The 19,950-nt window shown below is 58.0% G+C and overlaps 1 protein-coding gene across 2 annotated transcripts in view; it reads left to right on the top strand.

Annotated features, from left to right (window-relative positions):
• TUNAR (TCL1 upstream neural differentiation-associated RNA) overlaps positions 1-18,970 on the top strand; it is a 33,438-nt gene extending 14,468 nt beyond the window's left edge. For both annotated transcript variants that reach the window (XM_059661393.1, XM_059661306.1), the window contains exon 2: positions 18,388-18,970. In XM_059661393.1, coding sequence (XP_059517376.1) covers positions 18,388-18,573 — 186 coding nt within the window. In that variant the 3' untranslated portion in view covers positions 18,574-18,970. The remainder of the gene's footprint in view (positions 1-18,387) is intronic.
• Positions 18,971-19,950: the final 980 nt, after the last annotated feature.

Here is a 19,950-nt window from a genome sequence, read left to right as displayed (position 1 = left end):
ACAGTGTTTGGACAAGTTCAAGCCTCGAACTAATGAGCTACACTTGTAAGCTTGACCTTATGGTCCGAACCTGTGGTCCCACATGGCTGTGGCTGAGTGATACGGCTGCAGGGGGTGCAGCAAGGAAACAAAGCTTGATCAGGTGCATGCAATTGTGTGGATTCGAAACCCGAGGGAACGTTGTAACCATCGTGACCAGCCCTTACTTTGCCTCCTGGACTCGGGCTGTAAAATAAAGACTCGGCTTGTGGGCTGTGGCGCTGTCTCTCCATCAGAGAAGCAGCGTCCCGTCCAGTCCCAGCTTTCTTCTCTGGTCTGTCTTTTCTAATCCTTCACTGCCCCCCCCCCCCGCCTCCCGCAGGCTCACCCATGGCCGTGCTGGCGCGGCACAGCTGGCAACCCTCGGTGCTCCTCGGCTTGTGGCTGCATCACCCCCGTCTCTGCCTGTCGTTACGTGGCCTTCTCCCTGCGTGCCGCCTCTGTGTCTCTGTCCCCAACCCCCCTGCTCTGTTCTCTTATACGGACACCAGTCCTTGGATTTGGGGCCACCCTAATCCAGTATGACCCCGTCTTAACTCGATGACATCTATACAGACTCAGAGAAAGTTGCAGGTACCAGTGGTGAGGACTAGAACATATCTTTTAGGGGAACACAGTTCACCCCATTACACAAGAGATTTGCGGCAGGGGCGGCTCCGTCGTGGCCAGTCCCTCAGTCAGAGGCTTATGGGTCCTCAGTGCTGTCGGCCATGGAGTCTCACCTGTCCCTACACCTGCCCCCAGTGGCCCTGTGTCCTCCACTCCTCTGCCAGGATGTCAGCTGCTGCAGCTCGGAGCTGTGGGGACAGGCTGTGCCGCTCGCCGTGGCATCTGTTTGGGCTCCTGCCAATGCCCAGGTGCAGCGAGTGGGTGGCGGCTTGAGCACATCACGTGTTCTGGGGAGCAGGCTGCCGCTGGCGGCCGTGACATCCTTTCTCGGGGCTCCAGGCAGCACCTGGGGCCTCACTCGGTCGGGACATCGCTCTGACCCCAGGGCCACCCTGGGCAGCTGTGTTGAGGGAGGTGGCACAGAGCTCAGACACGCGAGCTGATCTTGTTCTTGTCCCGTCCAGATCGCGGACATGTCCGGGGCAGGGGCCTCTGGCCACCTCTGTCTTGCCTCCAGCCAGCACTGTCTCAGGTGCATGGAGACGCGGCCGCCTTGTGGCTGGTGCGTGGCGACCCCGGGGTGCCCCGGGCGAGTCTCCTCCCTTTCTAAGCATCCTGCCGGGCTGCTGAGGGAGGATGAGGTCATGTGGCTGAATTAATCCATGCACTCGAGAAATGCCAGCCCTGTTGTAATCTGGGAGGTGGCTCCGGAGGAGGCAGCGGACTTGGTTCCAGAACAGACCATAGTGGAAGATGGTGCCTCACTCTCGGGCCGCCGGGTTGGAGGTGATGCGGCCCCAGTGAGAGCAGCTCATCGGAAAGGGCGGTGGGTGTGGGCCAGGAAGGCGCCGCCTGGGAAAACGTGTGACAGCAGGAAGATGCGTTCTGTGCTAGCTCTGCTAGCCGACGCCGGCCCTCGCCTTGCATTCTGATGCAGCTGGTCTGAGGGGGCCCGGGCACCCGTACTTTGAAAAGCTCCCCACTGGCACTGCATCCAGGGCTGGCCTGGGGCTCCCCTCCTGGGCCCGGGCCACACCTGGCTGGGCTAGTGGCCCGAGGGGCAGCCTGCGGATGTGATGCGTGTGGTGGTCTAGCACGGCGCCTGGCACGCAGACGGCCTCGGGCTCTCAGTTCCAAGTAGGAAACGGTTTTGCCATGATGGGTGTTGGGCCTTCTGAGCTCAGGGCAAGGGCGGGTTTAGGAACGGGAAGGGTGGCGCCAGGTGCGGAGCCCGAGCGGGTCAGTGGCTGTGATTGCTGGGTCTGCGGACTGTGGCCCGTGCAGTAGGACCAGAGGGTGGAGTGGGGGCCCTCTAGAGCAGTGGTTCTCAACCTTCTGGCCCTTTAATTATAGTTCCTCATGTTGCGGTGACCCCCAACCATAAAATTATTTTCATTGCTACTTCCTAACTGTCATGTTGCTACTGTTATGAATCACCATGTAAATATCTGATATGCAGGATGGTCTTAGGCGACGCCTGTGAAAGGGTCGTTGGACTGCCAAAGGGGTCGCGACCCACAGGTTGAGAACCGCTGCTCTAGAGAGTTCTGTTATGGCCTTCTGCCAGGGGCTAGAGGAGACCCAGGAGGTCCAGGGACAGAAGAAGGGGCAGGAGGCAGCGAGGGCTTGGACGGGGCAGTCTGTCCTGTTCTAGCACAGAAGGCGTCCTGGGAAGGATGGGAGTCAGGGTCTTAGGAGACAGACCTGGGGCAAACTGGGCGGCTGTGGGGGCTGGCACATCAGAAAATATTAGTTCTGTGGCCCTTTAAGAAAAGATTCCTGCAAAGAAGAATGGGCAGTGGCCCAGGCCAGCAGGGAAGGGGCCATCCTGGGCTGACGCCTTACAGCTCCGAGGGTTCCACCTGCCCTCAGCCCTGTGTGTGGCCCTGGTTCCCGAAGCTGCTGCGTGTTCCCCGAGGAGAGGGGCTGAACGACCCCAGGCTCCTCCAGCAGCCGGCAGAGTGCCAGGCGCACAGTAGGTGCACAGTTAAGAAAGCAGGACGCGACTTGCAGCTGTGCCCGGGCTGTGCTGTGTGCCGGAGCTCTCACCCGGCTGAGATGAGAACGCTCCCCGGGCAGCAGCGGGTAGGGAATGCCGACGCCGGCCCTCGCCTTGCCTTCTGATGCAGCTGGTCTGAGGGGGCCCGGGCACCCGTACTTTGAAAAGCTCCCCACTGGCACTGCATCCAGGGCTGGCCTGGGGCTCCCCTCCTGGGCCCGGGCCACGCCTGGCTGGGCTAGTGGCCCGAGGGGCGGCCTGCGGACGTGATGCGTGTGGTGGTCTAGCACGGCGCCTGGCACGCAGACGGCCTCGGGCTCTCAGTTCCAAGTAGGAAACGGTTTTGCCACGATGGGTGTTCGGCCTTCTGAGCTCAGGGCAAGGGTGGGTTCAGGAACGGGAAGGGCGGCGCCAGGTGCGGAGCCCGAGCGGGTCAGTGGCTGTGATTGCTGGTGAAAGGGCCAGTGGAGGTTGAGGATTTGAGGGGAAAGCTCACCTCCTTGCACTAAATCTCCTTTTGGTGAAACAAATGCCATTTTGTCGCACGTCCTCTCCTTGGGGACGAGGCAGTGCGGTTCTTGCTAATGAGCTCACGTTGAGCACACCCTACCTCGCGTCTGTCCGACAAATGAGACAGAGGGGCGCCCCGCGGGAGCCCAGCGTGCGTGGGCCCCGGGCAGCGGGAAGCAGGGAGGGAGAGCGTCCCGGCCCCTGAAGGTCCAGGAGGCGGCACATGCACAGGGACAGGGTGTGCACCCGAGGGCCACCGGCCGCGGTCATGCTCATCAAAATGTCCTGTTTGTGTGTGTGCAAACCAGCAATTTAAAAAAAATATATATTTTTTTATTTTATTTCAGAAAGGGAGATAGAGAGATAGAAACATCAATGGTGAGAGAGAATCATTGATCCGCTACCTCCTGCACGCCCCCCACTGGGGATCGAGCCCACAACCTGGGCATGTGCCCTGACCGGGAATCGAACCGTGACCTCCTGGTTCGTAGGTCAACATCCAACCACCCTGGGTGGGCTAAATCAGCGATTTTTTTTAACCTTTTGCATCTCATGTACATGCCAACTAATGACTAAAATCCTGCAGCACACCAAAAAATGTATTTTTGCTGATCTGACAAACATACAGTCACACTGGACGGCTGCCGTGGTGTCGGCTGTCGTTGGTTTTTGTTTGACGACCTACGGGAGTAGAGGTCAGGCCGCCGCTGGACGGTCAGGTGCTGCACGTTGTAACAGTCCTCGTGGCGCACGGCTGGGAATCGCTGGTGAAACTGTCCCCAGTCACCCGGGTGGCCCCCGTGGAATGGAGCCGAGACCCTGCAGGGCTGAGCCGTGTGGGGGTCTCTCCACGGCTGGGTCTCTGCATTTGTGATGAACCCCCGAGGCCCACCTGAAGCAGCGGGGCCCTGTCCAGCGTGAGCTGCCTGTCCTCGCCCCGCCCCGGAGCTCAGGCGTCTGAGAGCAGCCTGCTGCCCGGGCGCCTCAGGTGGGACGGGCAACCTGTGCTGCGAAGGTCTGGCTGCCGGGAGGGTGTGGACGGCGGCAGCAGCGCCCGGCCTGAAGCAGCCTCGTTCATAGGGTTCCCGTGGCGTGGCGTGCTGTGTGGAGTCCCCGTTCCGGGGGCCGTTCACGCGGATGCCCCTGCCAAGCCCCTCTCTGCGGCCGTGGGGGGCTGTGGGGGTGGTCAGGGGGCCCTGACCTCGCTGTGGTTGGAGCAGACGCAGGGAGCTGCAGCCGGGTGAGTGCAGGGTGCAGACAGCACCGAGGCGCAGGGAAGGACTCTGGGCAGCTCCTCAGCATCTCGGTGGCACTCTCTGCCCACCCTGGGCCCTGCCTGCCACACTCTGCTCCTCTCTGTGTGCCCAGCCCCTCGCACGGGGTTGGCACAGTGGGCACACCGTGGCAGACGCCTGCCGATGGGTGGGGGACTCTGGCAGATGTCTGCCAACACTCTCTCGGGTGGGAGCTGCTAACTGTCACCCTGAATCCGGGCGCTACTTCTCCCCAGCACACGGCCAGGCTGCGTGGCCCAGTTGCTTCCCCGTGAGTGCGGCACGGGGCCGAGGTCTTGCCGAAGGATGTGAGCTGAGTGGTGTGTGCCAGGGCTCCGTGCAGCACCGGGTGAACACGGCCTGGCATCTCTGCAGAGCGGGGAGAACGGAGTCCGCAGGCAGGGCCTGGGCGCTGCCATGGGCGCCTGTCTCCAGACCCTTCCGCTCACACGCAGTTCTCAGCTGAGGCTGTGGATTAACGGGATGCAGCCCCCGAGACCATCTGGTATCTTGTCCACCCCAAGTCCATGTAAAGGGGGGGCAGTGAGCCCGCAGAGGGGCGGGGCCTGCCTGACGCCGCACCGCTGCCCAGGGACCAGCCTTCCTCCCACAGCCGGGCAGCGGCCGACCCTTGTTTTTTCTCCATTTCTCGCAGTTTCCTCCTGGCTGTCCCATTTCCTACGCCGGGTCTGCTGCCCCAGGAGGGGTGCGCTGGGTTCCTCTGAGCTCTGTGGCTGCTGGGTGTGCAGCCCCATCCTGGGTGGCTGCTTCTCCCTGGCCAAGGGTGAGGCCCCCAGAATCCATTGCCGGGCTCCTCGCAGCCCTCCCCCCCAACAGGGGCCCCTCCCTCTCAGGAAAGAGGCCTTCCAAGGGGGAGGTCACATGGTGGGGGTGGGGGCGGGGGTGGGGGCAGGTGCTGTGTGCACACCTGGTGCCTGGGGACAGCGCCCCCTGCAGGGACTCCGGGCCCTGCGGCTCCCACCTGTGTAGGGAAGCATTCCAGCGGCTTCCACTCAGATGGGGTGCGCCATCAGGACAAGGTGGCGTGAACGCCAGCCACAGGTACGTCAGGCCCTCGCCCTCGCCCTCTCCTCCCCTCCTGAGAACTCCCCCTCTGACGGTTCTGACCCGCGGAGGGAACAGTAATGGGTGGGAGGAAGCCGGTGCCTCCCGGGCCGTGGGGAGCACCTGCGGATACGCTGGCCGGGACGGAGGCCTCTGGGAGCTTGCGTTGACTCCTGTGTTTCTGTTGCTTCCGTGAATGTGGACGGGATCTCTCTGTGAGCGTGAAACGCCACCTCCCAGGGGCGCGGGGCCAGCGGAGACGTCTCTGACCTCAGCGCGGCGCGGTCTCTGCAGGCGGCCGGCCTTCAATGTCCCCGGGAGCCTGTGAGCGGCACCGGGCTGGGCCGGGCAGGGCCCAGAGGCACAGACGTCCGGGGCCACGGGCTGCGGCAGGGCGGGCAGGAGCCCCGGCCGCAGAGGGCGCCTCCCAGGTTTGGTTCTTGTCCGAGGAGGGCACCGCGCTGTGGGGCGGCTACAGGGTTTGGACAGGTTCAAGCCTCGGACGAATGAGAGGGCACAGTCCGCTCATGGCCACGTGCAAGTCCCAGCTTGGGGGCGGAGCCCTCCCAGCACAATTACAGGGGAGCACAGTTCACCCCATTACCTCTAGTTGTAAGCTTGAACCTATGGTCGGAACCTGTGGGCCCCCGTGGCTGAGTGATGTGGGCTGCGGGAGGTGCAGCAAGGAAACACAGCTTGATCAGGTGCATGTAATTGAGTAGATTCGAAACCCGCGAGAGCGTTGTAACCACGCCCCTACTGTGCCTCGTGGAATCGGCTATAAAATAAAGACACGGCCTAGCCGTGGTGCTATCTCTCCATCAGAGAGGACAGCGTCCCACTCAGCCCCAGCTTTTTTCTCTTGTCTGTCTTTTCTCCATCCTTCACCGCCCCCTCTCAGGCTCACCGAACCTGGCTGAGCCGGCTCAGCACGTATGGTGCCCAACGTGGGGCTGAGTCTGCCATGGCCGTGCCAGCTCGCCACACCGTACCCACCCCGTGCCAGAGCTGCGCTGGGGAGTGACGGAGGCAGCCTGCGCAGATGGCGGGCCCAGTGCCCGGTACACAGCGCTAATCCACGTGGGCCGTGGTGGCTGAGGGTTCCAGGCAGCCAGCATTGGGCGGGTGAGTGGTGTTGGCATACTGAGTACTGTTGACGTTCAGAGATAGTAAGAGAAACGGGGACCGCTATGCCCTTAAAAGGGGAGACCCCACCGGCCCGAGTTCCCGTTGTACGGACAGGCAAACAGGCTTGTGGAGGGATCGTCTGGCCTTTACGTGCCGTGAGACGAGCCTAAGGACGTTTGTTTTTAAAGTGCTTTTCGATTCCTTCTTTGGGGGCCTTCTCTACCCGTGTTTTAAGATCATATTTTTCTTTGCTTTTTATCCTCAGAGACCATTGATTGATTCTGTCCTTAATGTTTTAACATGATGTTTGAGACGGGCAGGCGGTGACCTAAGAAATAGCTCTGGGAGGCATGTGCTTAGCAGAGAAGTAAGCCCGTCTGTGTCTGGCTTTGCATGAGAACTTTTCAGCCGTGGGCGCTGACCAGAGCAGTCACTGGTGGGAGGTGGGGGTCCCTGCAGCCCTGGGTGCTCCCACCGGGATCTGGCAGCCACGCAGTGAAGTTGGCAGAGGGATCGCATGTTCCCTGAGTAAGAGGTCAGGTGGGAGAGCCTCCAGGCTCCGTCCCCGCTGAGGCGGGCAGGGCGTGGCTCCGGCATTCGGCCCTCCTCCCGCAGCGTTGGCCCAGCGTAGGTGTGGATGGTGTCAGGGGAGCCCGCGTGCTGGGGTTGCGTCTGTGGCTGTAAATCGAGCAAATGTAGCACGGAGGCCTTCATCTGATGGACTTGGACTCCTGACAACCGGAGGATGGGTGCCCCTGGCTCCTCACTGATCGCCCCCAGTGAGCCCTGACTTCCTCTTTGGAAAACGGGCACCCATTCCAAAGGGACTTCCCGTGTCTGCAGCACCCACGGCGTTGCTCTTGGCACGGGGGCTGCGGCGAGGACAAGATCCCATCACGTGGCTTCTCGCCAAGGTGGGGAGGAAGAATGAAAAAACAATGTGCTTTCAAGTAATAATCGGTACTTTGAGGAAAATAAAGGGGGGCACGCGGACAAGAGGGGACCTGCTGGACGGGGGGTCCTGGAAGACTTCTGTGGGGAGCCGGCACGGCCATGGCTTACTCATGCCAGCTCAGCCTGGTTCAGTGACCCTGAGTGGGGCCCATGAAAGGCTTAGAAAAGACAGACAAGAGAATGAGAGCTGGGTCTCGGTGGGATGCTGCTTCTCTGATGGACAGCGCCAGCGCCCACCAGCCGTATCTTTATTTTATAGCAGATGCCACGAGGCAAAGTCAGGCCGTGATCAAGATGTTTATAACATTCTCGTGGGTTTCAGTCCCACTCAACTACATGCACCTGAGCTCTAGCACTCAGGCACGTGGGGCCACGTGTTCGGACCACAGGCTTGAGCTCACAGCTAGAGCTGTTGGCTGTAATTGTGCTGGGGAGGCTCTGCCCTCCAGCTGGGACTTGCACGTGGCCATGAGAGGACTGTGCCCTCTCCTCAGTCCAAGGCTTGAACCTGCCCAAACACTGTAGCTGCGCCCCACAGACTTCTCTGATGATACGGGAGCTGAGCAGAGCCTGAACACTGTGCGAGAGCAGATCGGCACAAAAACCTGGGCAAAGTGTGTCCCGTGAGAGGGGACAGGAAGTGCAAAGGCTCTGAGGTGGTATTTTCAAAAAAACGCGTCGGCATCGTTGGCGCAGGAGTGACTGAGAGGGAGAGAAGAGGGGACTGGGGCAGCTCAGCGGGGGCTGCGTCCTCTCTGTTTCTTAGGGGCGATGCCTTACAGCAACATCCATTTTAAAATGTCCCCGTTCGTTCTGGACAAGTGTGAGATCAAGATTGTCACGCTGGCTTTTCGCTGCGTTGTCAGTAGCAGATTCTCCAAAAGAGCCATCCTCAGACAGATGCTGCTTCCAGCCCGGCCACAGGCGCCCGGGACAGACCCGCACGCGGCGATGAGGTTTTTGCGTCTCGGTAGATGGTCGCACCCACCCAGCTGTCTGGTCCGGGTGCAGAAGGCATGTTCAAATGCGAGTGCTCCCACGTGACATATTGGCGGGTACCGCCTCCAGAGGAGAATATTATGAAGCACGGGCTGTGCATCCACAGCTCGCGGGCCCAGCTGTTGGCTCCCCAAGACCGGGCGCTAAGCAATCTCAGCGGCAGGCACCTTCATTCATTCACTCACCCAGTGCCCCACGCCTGACACAGGGCCTGGGGGACATGCCCATGAATCAGACCAGGCCCGTCCCTCCTCAGGAGCTCGCGGCTTTGTGGGAAAGGCCCAGGTGATGGGTGGTGACGGGCCAGGGCAGGAGATGCTCGGAGGTGGTCTGCAGCAGGCCTCTGACATCCGGAAACCGGGGCGCCTGGAGGTGCTGCCAACCAGGCAGAGGCTGGAAGGAGGAGCAGTAGGCGTCCAAGCCAGGAAGAGAGAGTGAGCAAATGCAGTGTGGTTAGGGAGCATGGAGGCGGGGTGCACATAGGATATAGTGGGGGGTGGCATGGGCATGAGCAGGCAATGGCCAGGAGACCAGCAATGTCAGCGAGCAGAATCGGCTACGGTGTTCAATCCTGACCCAATTTGTGATGAGTCCTTGGTTCTAGTCACTGCTCTATCCCTGGTACCTGTGGGTGTTCGTGTGGGTGCCTGGTACGTGTGGGTGTGCGGAAATTATCTTGAGTCTCAATTCCTGGTCTCTGAAATGGAAATAGCACTTACTTCTGTCTGTGCTGCTGCTGGTGTGTCCCAGTGTTCTAGAATAGAGCCTGTCGCACAGTAGGTGCTCAGTGAATGTGACCTGAGGGGCTGGCTGGCTGGCGATGCAGTGCTGGGCCACACCCTGCACTTGCTCATGAGCTGCTGGATGGTTCCCAGCAGGCGTAGCTGGGAAAGTAGCTCCTGGTCACATGGCAACAGGCGTGTGCGGAGCCACATCCAGCACATGGCAGCGGTTGATGAGAGACAGCTGTTTGTTATTAATAACTAGAGACCTGGTGCACAAAATTCATGCACGGGTAGGGTCCCTAGGCCTGGTCAGTGATCAGGGCCAATCTGTGGGGCGACTGGCAGAGCAATCGGGGGGGGGGGGGCCCGGCTGGCACCAGCTTTGTTCGGCCTGGCGCCACCCGCTTGCTGGCCCAGCCCCCCACTGGCCCATGCCTTTGTTGGCCTGGGGCCTGCGGCCTGGGGGCAGCTCCTGTGTTGTGCATCTGCCCCCTGGTGATCAGTGTGCATCATAACGACGGGTCATTCCGCCGTTCGGTCTGTTTGCATATTAGGCTTTTATTATGTAGGACAGTAACTGCGAGCCTCTGTCTAGCAGGCTGTTCACTGGTGTTCTCTCCTAGAGGCTCCGGGAGGAAATTCCAGGCCCAGCGCTGCCCTGGCTGCCATCTCCCTTGAGTCGCCATCTAGTGACGGCCAGGCCATACTGTGGCCACCAGGTGGGGCATGGGCACACGTGGAGGAGTGTGTCCCCTGGGGACCTCTTGCCCAGCCCCTGCCGAGGAGCCCCTGGGTGCCAGGTGCCTGTCCCTGGGGGAGAGGCCCCGGCAGGCTTCCTGAGGCCTTGCTGTGGGACGCTGGCAGAGCCGGGGGACACCCTGTCCACGCACTCACCTTGGAGAGAAGGTGACCAGCATTTACTCGCTGTGGTCTGATTTGAGGAGTGAAGTGGGTTTTTAAAAGGCTGATGAAGAATCTCACGCATATAAGAGAGTATAAATAGTGAGTGTGCACAGTGGGGAAATAAATATGAAACAAACACCTGCATCGCCGTTGCCTCTTCTGAATAAATGTGAATAAATCCCAGAATCCCTTGCCTGGTTTCCATGAGCCCCTGCTCTGGTCTCCTCCACCGCCTGCAGCCTCAGCACTTCCCACACTCAGCACTGCTTCCTGGCCCAGACTGCCTTCTGCACACGCACTGTCTCTGCACCTGTCACCCAGTCAGGGTGCCCTTCCTCTGTCACCACTGGCCGCACGAGTCCTGCTAGCCTAAGGTCTCAGCTGACATCGTCCCCTCCCCCCTCCTCCAGGGACAGGTCCCTGCGTGGCCTCCCAGGAGGTCCGGACTCCCACAGTGCCCTGGGCTCACATCACCAGAGTGCCCTGTCTGCCTTTTCCCTTTGCTGGGCCCCGAGGTCCGTGAGGACTGAGGCCTGGTCTGCTCAGTGTGCAGTGGGGCTCGGCTCAGGGTGCCTGGGGGTGTTCACTGGAACCCGGGCCTCCCTTGTTCCCCGCGGACGCTGTGTTTCAGGCGACCACTGAGGTCTCTTCTCCAGGGAGCAGGTGGTGCTACCTTGATGCGCCGGCATCATCCACGCAGGTGGCTCCCGGCGTTTCTGAATTTCCAGGCAGGAGCTCATCCTTGCACATAAGATGGGAATGAACCTTCCTCGCCAGAGCCCTGGAATTACACTTGAGCCTAAGCCACTCCAGAGTCAGCGAGTGGTGGAGAGCATTGGGGGGAGTCGCCCCGCCCCCTGGCCTTGACCATGTGGTACCTTCAGCACACGCAGGAGCCCAGGCTCTGTTCCAGAACTGACATTACTTTGGAAAACAAGTTTCTCCTAAAATTAAATGACACCGAAGTCATCGTCTGTTGGCCTGGACCCCTCTGCTGTGCACAGAGAGGCTCGGAGCCTCCGTCATTGTCATTCGCACGTGGCACGACCTGGCCCCTTCCCACCCCTGCCTCAGCCTCGCCCTCGGAGAGGCCGCCACGGTGATGCCGCCACGGCCCATCTCCGTGCACACCTGGCATCGGAGGCTTTGTTCTCATCACTCGGTGTGTGTGTGGGGGGGGGGAGGGCAGGCGGGGGGCTTCTCCTTGATTTTAGGGAAACACACCCTGGAGCAGCGGTTCTCAACCTGTGGGTCGCGACCCCTTTGGGAGTCGAACGACCCTTTCACAGGGTTCGCCTAAGACCATCGGAAAACACATATAATTACATATTGTTTTTGTGATGAATCACTATGCTTGAATTATGTTCCATTTGTAACAATGAAACTGGGGGTCACCACAGCATGAGGAGCTGTATGAAAGGGTCCCGGCGTTAGGAAGGTTGAGAACCCCTGCCCTGGAGGCCTCATCTCGCTCCCCACACGTGATAAACGTGAAATAACAACCACCTACATTACAGGAAACCTCCGAGGCTCCCCCAGGCATTTTCTCCTGAGCAAGCGAGGCTTTAAAAGGTCTTATCTGCAACCCTCACGGACCTGGGTGTGAATAGCCTGCGTTTTCACTTTGTCACCGTCACCTAATGGCTGTGCAGCGTTTAGGTGGCCGCAGGCCCGTGAATTTCCCGTCCCTGTGTGTTACCAACCCCCGCTGGCTTGTTGAAGGAAGGTCTCTGGCTCAGTAAGCGGCTCTGAGAAATGAGGGTTGGGGAGTAACAAAGAGGGCCCTCAGCAAGCCAGCAGGGGGCAGAGGGCCCCAGGACCCGGCGTGGGTCCCTCAGACCAGACGTCTCTCCGCAGGGCCTCGGCGGTCCTTGTAGAAAAGAGAGAGGTGGGGGCCGAGGAGAAGGCGGGCAACGGGACGATGGCGCCGGAAGGGTGCCGATTGGCCCGTGGTGGTGACCTGGAAAGCTGGTCAGAATCGGGGAGTGGGTCACCTAGACAACAGTGTGGAGGGTGCGCACACTCAGGTCGTGGATTATCTGAAGCTGGGAGTGAGCAGAAGTCAGCCGGCCGATTCAACCCAAATATACACGTTGCTGTTCTCAGAACACTCCATCCCCCAGCAGGCAGGGAGCAGGGGGCTTGGCCGCAGCATGAAGCCGCAGCGCAGGGGGTGGCCGCCACGCCGGGTGGTTCTCGGCAGCATTAATGGGGGTGCTGCATGGGGGGGGGGGCAGCCTGCCCACGGGGGCTGGGGGAGGCTTTCTCAGAGCCAGGTTTTCCTTATGCTTACTCTGATTTTAGAGGGGTCCTTTCAGTTGTGGGGCCATGGTTAGGAGGGGCTCTATGGACAAGTAAGGAAGAGGGGGTGCTTAGCTGGGCTCATGGGGCCTTGGGAATGAGCCTCAGTCATCATCATTGTCATCGTCGTCATCATCATCATATCACAGTAGCTGTCAGCCGTTCCGGTAGACAATTTACAACCGTTACTTTTAATCCTACACGCTAACTATTACTCCCCCTTCACAGATGGGGAAACTGAGTCTCAGAGAGATAAGGCTGCTTGCCCAAGTCGCACAGCTGGCCAACCACGGAGCCCAGATTGGGTCCCAGATGGAGTAGAGGCCGGCGTTGCCATTTCTTCCCACGAATGTCAAGGCTCCGCTGACAGAGGGGTTGAATTTTTAAAAGCACAGAAGCCAGGCTGGCCCCAGGCATCTGATGGGCTTAGCCCAGGACCCAGACTTGTCCCTTAGCACCTTGATTGGCAGTGTCCATTGCACAGGGTAATCTTCGGAGGAAGTCGCCACACTGATCCCCAAAGGAGGGCATGGGCGCTGGGTCACCAAAAGCTCTTGCCCAGCAAAGGAATCCACACGTTGTAAGATGATTCATTCCTTCCCTGCATCGTTACTGGACAGATAACAGAAGCCTGTTTAGAAAACGGAACGCCTAAATAACAAGCCCCCATGTACCCACCCTCCAGCCTAAGAAATACCATCAGTGCTTCTGGGGTCCCCTGAGCGCCCCTCCCCCCGATCTCATCCACTCTCCCGCCCCACTCAGTAGTAGTCGCTCCCCTGGCTTCTGGGTTTCTTATTCGCTTGCTTTTCTGTGTAACTTCATCACGTTTCTATCGCTGAACAATGTGAGCTTTTTGTGTTTCCGAAGTCCATGTAGATGGAATCGCCCTCACCCCATTCTGCCTGCTTTGCCACTTGACATCCAGTTAGCGATGTATCGTGCCGGCTGTAGACGTCCGCCTTCCCGCCGCCGTCTGCAGTCCCGGTGTCTGTGTACAGGCCGTGGGTCCCGGCCGCGTGGAGGGACAGGAGTGCCGTTTCCCGCCTGGCGCTGAGGTGATCCTGCGGCCTGGGAACACTCCTGGCTGTGCGCCTCGGTTCACGGGGGCAGGTGTACTTAGGGATTGTCCCTAGAAGTGGGTGGCGGGTCACCGGGGTCTGAGCACGCTCACCTTTACAAGTGATGTCACCCTGTTCGCCAAAGCGACAGGAACGACGCTGTAGGCCCTCAGCGCGTGTCTGAGTCCCTGTTGCTTCACCACCTTTGCCAGTGTTCGGGCTTGTGGAATTTTTTAGCTTTTGCCAATCCGACAGACGTTGTGTTTTTCTGTGATTACTGAGGCTTACCTTCTCTGTGGTTGTTTACTCTTTTGAGAAGTTCATGGGCATAGGTTTTGCCCAGTTTTGTACTGGAAGTTTATTTTCTTATTGACTTGATACTAACATGATTGTATGATACATAGAGTGTGAGAGTGTGTGTGTGTGTGTGTGTGTGTGTGTGTGTGTGTGTGTCCCAGTTTCTGGCCTAACTCTTCATTTACTTTTAAAATATTTTTTATAAAAGAAGTATAAATTTAATGTTATTAACGTTATTAATATTTTCCTTGTAGTTGAGTGAGCTATTATGTCTAATTAAGATAGCCTCTGCCCCAATCTTATAAAGATACTAGAGGCCTGGTGCATGAAATTTGTGCACTGGGGGTGGGACGCCTCAGCCGGGATTACAAGAGGGCGCAGGCCAGGCCGAGGGACCGCACCGGTGCACTATTGGGACTGGGGAGGGATGCAGGAGGTTGGCCAGCTGGGGAGGGGCCATGGGAGGGCCCCAGGGCATGTCCGGCCTGTCTCGCTCAGTTCCAATCAGCCAGACCCCAGCAGCAAGTTAACCTTCTGGTTGGAGCATCTGCCCCCTGGTTCCCTGGTGGTCAGTGCATGTCATAGCAAGCGGTTGAGCAGCCTTAGCATATCATTAACACATTACACTTTTATTGAATGGACAACCGGACAACCGGACACTTAGCAGATTAGGTTTTTATTTTATAGGATTCACTTTTAGTGTCTTCTAACAGTTCTTAAGTTCTCCTTTCATCTAACAGTTCTTAAGTTCTCCCTTTCACAGCTGTCTCCAGTCCATCTGGAATTGATGGGACACTGGTCGGATTTCACTTTTGTTTCCCTATGGACCCAGTTATTCCAGCACCATTTATCCAAAGACCCATTTCCCCCCATTGACCATCAGGGGCCATGCACGTGTAGCTCTGTGTCTGTTCTTTTGGCATCATTGTCTGAGGTTTGACTACTAAAGCTGCATAATAATTCTTGACGTCTTGTAAGGCAAGTCCCCTACCTTGTTCTTCTTCAGTAAATATCTCGGCTATGATTTATCCCTTTGCACTTTGACATACATTTTACTTTTACCTTTATTTTTTTATTAAGGTTAAAGGGGTGACATGGGTTAATGACATTACCAAGCTTCAGGTGTTTGGTTTTATAACCTGCATATTGCTCACCACCCAAAGTCCAGTCCCCTCTGTCACCATAAATTTGACTCCCAGATGTACATGTTAAAATCAGCCTGTGGAAACCGTGACAGGAACTGCAGTGACTCAGCAGACCACTTCAGGAAGAACTGGTGGTTTTTAGGGTGTTGAATCTTGCACTCCATGAAGATGGTATATCTCCCTCTTTACGTAGGCCTACTCTTATCTCTGTTAGTCAAGTTTTCTAATAGTCTTCATAAAGCTTTTACACACTTTTGTTAGCTGTATTGCATTTTATATTTCAGAAGCGATTGCAAAGGCTATCTTGTGAAGTAAATATCTTTATTGAGATACAACCTACAGACCACACGATTCACTTATTTTAAAGTGTTCAACGGTATTATATATTCACAGAGTTGTGCAACCATCACCAAAACCTGACTTTAGGCCACTTGCTCACCCCCAGAGAAACCCCGTGGCCATCAGCGGTCACTCTCCACCCCCTGGCAGGAAGGGAGGAGGGAGGGGGTGAGCGGGGAGTGAAGGCGCGCACCTGTGCAGCAGGCTTTATGTCTGGCATTGCCCGCCCCGCCTCTGCTTTTCTGACTTACGTTGGGTCTGTTCTCCCCTCCTGTTTCTATTACTGTTTTTCATGCCAGCATCCCAGCCTCCTTCCTCCTCCTCCTGCTCTTCATCCTCCACACCCTGGCCAGACCCTGTTCCCAAAGACAACCATGTGCCCCCCGCTCTCCTAGGCACCGCTAGGTGTGGGAGACCCTCGCAGTTCAGCGGCCCACAGGGTTTCTGTGGAGAAGCTCCAGTGGCCTCAGGCCCCTTAGAAACGCGCTTCTGGAAGGCAGCTCGTCTGTGGTCTGTGCGTAGGCGAAGTCCTCTTCTGGGCCCGCAGTTCGCGCAGAGTCCCCGGACAGCACACAGGGCTGACCTGCTCGTTCTTGTTCTCCCCCTCTTCCCCCCGCAGTTCCTCCCCAGTGGGCGCTGCCTCGCGTTAACCAGGGAAGAGGCTAATTAAGCCTGGAAGCTGGCAGCCTCCAGGCGGGCGGGCGCTCTGTTTTGCCTGAGTGCCCGCAATGACGGTCTTCTGCTTTAAGGGCAGCACTCATTGCATCTCTTCACACCAACCTGGGAGATCTATTCCTGGCCCTGCCGCCCCGGGCGATGCCACATCACTCCTCACCCCACCTTCCCTGAGTGCCTGGTCCGTGCCGGGTATCCTGCTGGAAGGTACCAGAAGCTTGTCCCCCTCGGAAAGAGGACAAGAAACAAGACACCCGTTAAAGAGATAAGCGGCACTGGCCAGTTTGGTTGAGGATAGAGCGTCTGTCTGCCGACCCAAGGGTCCCGGGTTCGATTCCAGTCAGGGGCACATGCCTTTGTTGCAGGAACCTCCCTGGCCTGGACTCTGGCCAGGGCTCCTGCAGGAGGCACCCAATCCATGTGTTTCTCTCAGATCAGTGTTTCTCTCTGTCTCTCCCTCTCCCATCCACTCTCTCTAAAAATCAATGGAAACATATTTTCGGGTGAGGATTTTAAAAAAAGAGGGGGGGGGTGCCTGGAGGGAGACTCTGTGCAGAGCAGAGAAGGGAGTGGCTTGCTTTTGTACTTTCTCCTCCTGGTGCCTTTGTGCAAACCCTGGGCCATGGCGTCACCCAAGGGAAAGGGAGCAGATCTAAGGCTCACAAACAAGGAAGCAGATGCAGCCACTTGGAAAAGCCACGTACAGAACCCACTAGCACCCAACACGTGACTGCATGTGGCCCCCGCACCCGGGCCGTCCCTCTCCTGGGGCATGCAGCCATGGGACATTGCACCCAAATACATTTTACTTCAAAAGGAAAACATTGCAAGCAGATGTAGAGCTCCAGCTCATGTGCCTGCTCCGTATGTAAGGGGAAGCAATAACACTTGCAGTTTCCCTTGAAATACACCCAGAACGGAAGGTGGACAGGCAGACGCATGGGCAGGACCCGATAAAGCAAGTATAGTGGGCGTGTTCATTGTGGAAATTAGGTGGTGAGTGTGTGGGTGCTCCCTGTAAAATCTTTTCAACTTTGCTGTAAAAAAAAAAAAGTCCTATAGAAAGTGGGAGGAAAGGCATGTGGACAAGAATGGTCATAGCAGAATAATGGCCTCAAACCAGAAGCAACGCAACTCCCCACAGCAGTAAGATAGCCCCTCCTCTCCCTGCAGAACACTGTTCCATCACGTGGACATGGCCATTGTCCGGACCACCGTGTGTCCATCTGTCTCACGCTTGGTGCTCGTGTGGGTGGCTTCCAGTCCTCCGCTATCACAGAGCTCCTAGGGCAGCGGTTCTCAACCTGTGGGTCGCGACCCCTTTGGCATTTGAACGACCCTTTCACAGGGGTCGCCTAAGACCACCCTGCATATCAGACATTTACATGACGATTCATAACAGTAGCAACATGACAGTTATGAAGTAGCAACGAAAATAATTTTATGGTTGGGTCACAACATGAACTATTTAAAGGGCCAGAAGGTTGAGAACACTGTCCTAGGAGCACCCCTGTCCCTGTCTCCAGGGGCGCAGGTGCAGGATTCCTCTAGGCCAGTGGTCGGCAAACTCATTAGTCAGCAGAGCCAAATATCAACAGGACAACGATTGAAATTTCTTTTGAGAGCCAAATTTTTTAAACTTAAACTATATAGGTAGGTACATTGTTATTAACTTAATTAGGGTACTCCTAAGGCTTAGGAAGAGCCACACTCAAGGGGCCAAAGAGCCGCATGTGGCTCTCGAGCCAGTTTGCCGACCACGGCGCTAGGGTGTACACCTAGGAGAACAGGTGCCCAGCCCTGTTGTAGAATATGCCCTTCACTTTTCCAGGTAATGCCAAGGAACTTTCCAGAATGATTGTGCCAACTTATGCTCCTCTACCCTGACCTATCTGGTCTCAGTAAGTTGCCTTCTGCAGGTCCCGTCCACCCCTGCCCACATGGCGGCCAGCGCTCAGAAGGGGGCACAACAGTGATGCCCTCACACACTTGGTGCACATGCAGGTGTGATCCAGTGTGTGGTGTGTGCCATGTGTTAGTGTGACTGTCATGTGACTCCATTTCGGCTTCAAGGAAAAGGGATGAGCCAGCTCTCAATAGTGTGGGAGGTGCCCAGGCCAGACTCCGGGGCTCATCTCTCTCTGCCCGTGCCCGGATGTTCATCCTTGACACGGCTAAGCCACACTCCGCTCTTTCTCCACGGCCAAGAGCAGCGAGTCCCAAGATGGGACCCATAGGTGATTGTTCCTCCCACCCGTGATCGAGACCCCGGCCATGAAACCCCCCCCCCCCCAGCAGATGGGCCCGGCTGTGGGGAGGGTGTCCATCAACCGTAATCTCTCTGCTGCCTCTTTCCAATCGCAGGTTAGCCTGGGGAGGAAGATAAAGACGTTGGCCACCAAGATGGTCATCACGAGCGGCAATGATGAAGACAGAGGCGGCCAAGAGAAAGAGAGCAAGGAGGAGAGCGTCCTGGCCATGCTGGGGATCGTCGGGACCATCCTGAACCTGATCGTGATCATCTTCGTGTACATATACACCACTCTGTGAGCGGGCCTCGGGGCGGCCAGGGCACGGCGGCCCGGTGTGGGCCGACCGGCGAGCGGACGTAGCACAGATAAGCAGGCTTGGCCGACCCACGCCACTCGGTCAATGCACCTGCGAACTTCATAGAAGGTCGCCAAACTGAACCGGTCCTGCTGCCAGGAGTGGCCACTAAAGCACAATGAATCCAAAACAACTCCTTCACACAGCCAGGAACTCCGTGTCTTTGGCAGGGGGCCCGGAGGGACGGAAGACCAGCCTTTGACCCCGTCGGTGAGCGGATGGGCGCCGGAATTCATCGCCCCAGATCGCCGACCGGCACCACGTCCTCAGAAAGAGGAACAGGGCGTGGCCGCAGCCCATGGTGGGTCTCCCGGGGCCCGCGTTTCATCTTCGCCCCAGGAGCTGTGAGAACGGAGCCACGGGGGCCGTGGCAGGCATCCCGTTCGTCACAGTGTCCCTTGGATACGGGAGATAACTTACGTTTCTCCTTGTCGTTGGCCTGACGTGTGTGTCTGTTCATATCGAGGTTTATAAATATCTATTTTTAATAAATGTGCTCTGTTTTTAGCATGAACCAAACACGTGGAGAGGCGCTCCCGGATTCGCCGCGCTTCCTTCGGTTTTGTCCGCTTCGCCCCCTAGAGCGCGGACGTCCTGTTGTGTAGTCATTCTCATCCTATTCCTCTGACCTTGAGTCTTTTACCTTCTCTCTCTCTCTCTCTCTCTCTCTTTGGTCTGGAGGACATTTTCCCGTAATACCGGCCACGCCTTGGCTGGTGCATGTCTAAGAGCGTCTGTGGAGCGGCTCTGTTTGCTTGGATATAACTGACCATGGGCATGCGGACGTGGGCGCTCCGTGTCCTTCCCGGGATTGATGCATGAACAGAGGCTGAGGGACGGGCCCGCCCGCACCCTGCGGAGGACTCCGCTGAGGAAGCGCTGCTGGTTCGCAGGGCGGCTCGCTGGCAGCGTCTGGGTCCACTCTCGGGCCTTCTGGATGAGATGGTGGTTTTAACGGCCGTGTGCGTGAGAGGTGGACGGAGCAGGGGGGCGGGGGCGCTCAGCGGTAGGCGGGTGGCCCCTTCCTTAGCGAGCCGCCTGGGGTCCTTTTCAGAGTAGGTGGGGGATAAACGGCCCTGACTCCCCTGTGAGAGCTCGCTCAGGCTGTGAGGACACCCCCGGGACAGGGGCTTTCCAAGGGCACTAGGAGGGACGTAGCGACCGCCGCTGGGCACCCTGGTTGCCACCCACACCAAGCTGCTTCCTCCCTGGCAGGGCGGCTGAGTAAAGTGAAGGGGCCCGGTTCTCCCCGAGGCAGCCTGGCCCGGCCGCTGCAGCCGCGTGGCCTGGCAGGAGGGTCAGCCAGCGCCAGCCTTGCCC

This window comes from Myotis daubentonii, chromosome 1 (assembly GCF_963259705.1).
Source record: "Myotis daubentonii chromosome 1, mMyoDau2.1, whole genome shotgun sequence".
Classification (NCBI taxonomy): domain Eukaryota; kingdom Metazoa; phylum Chordata; class Mammalia; order Chiroptera; family Vespertilionidae; genus Myotis; species Myotis daubentonii.
This window is presented reverse-complemented; position numbering and strand designations above follow the sequence as displayed.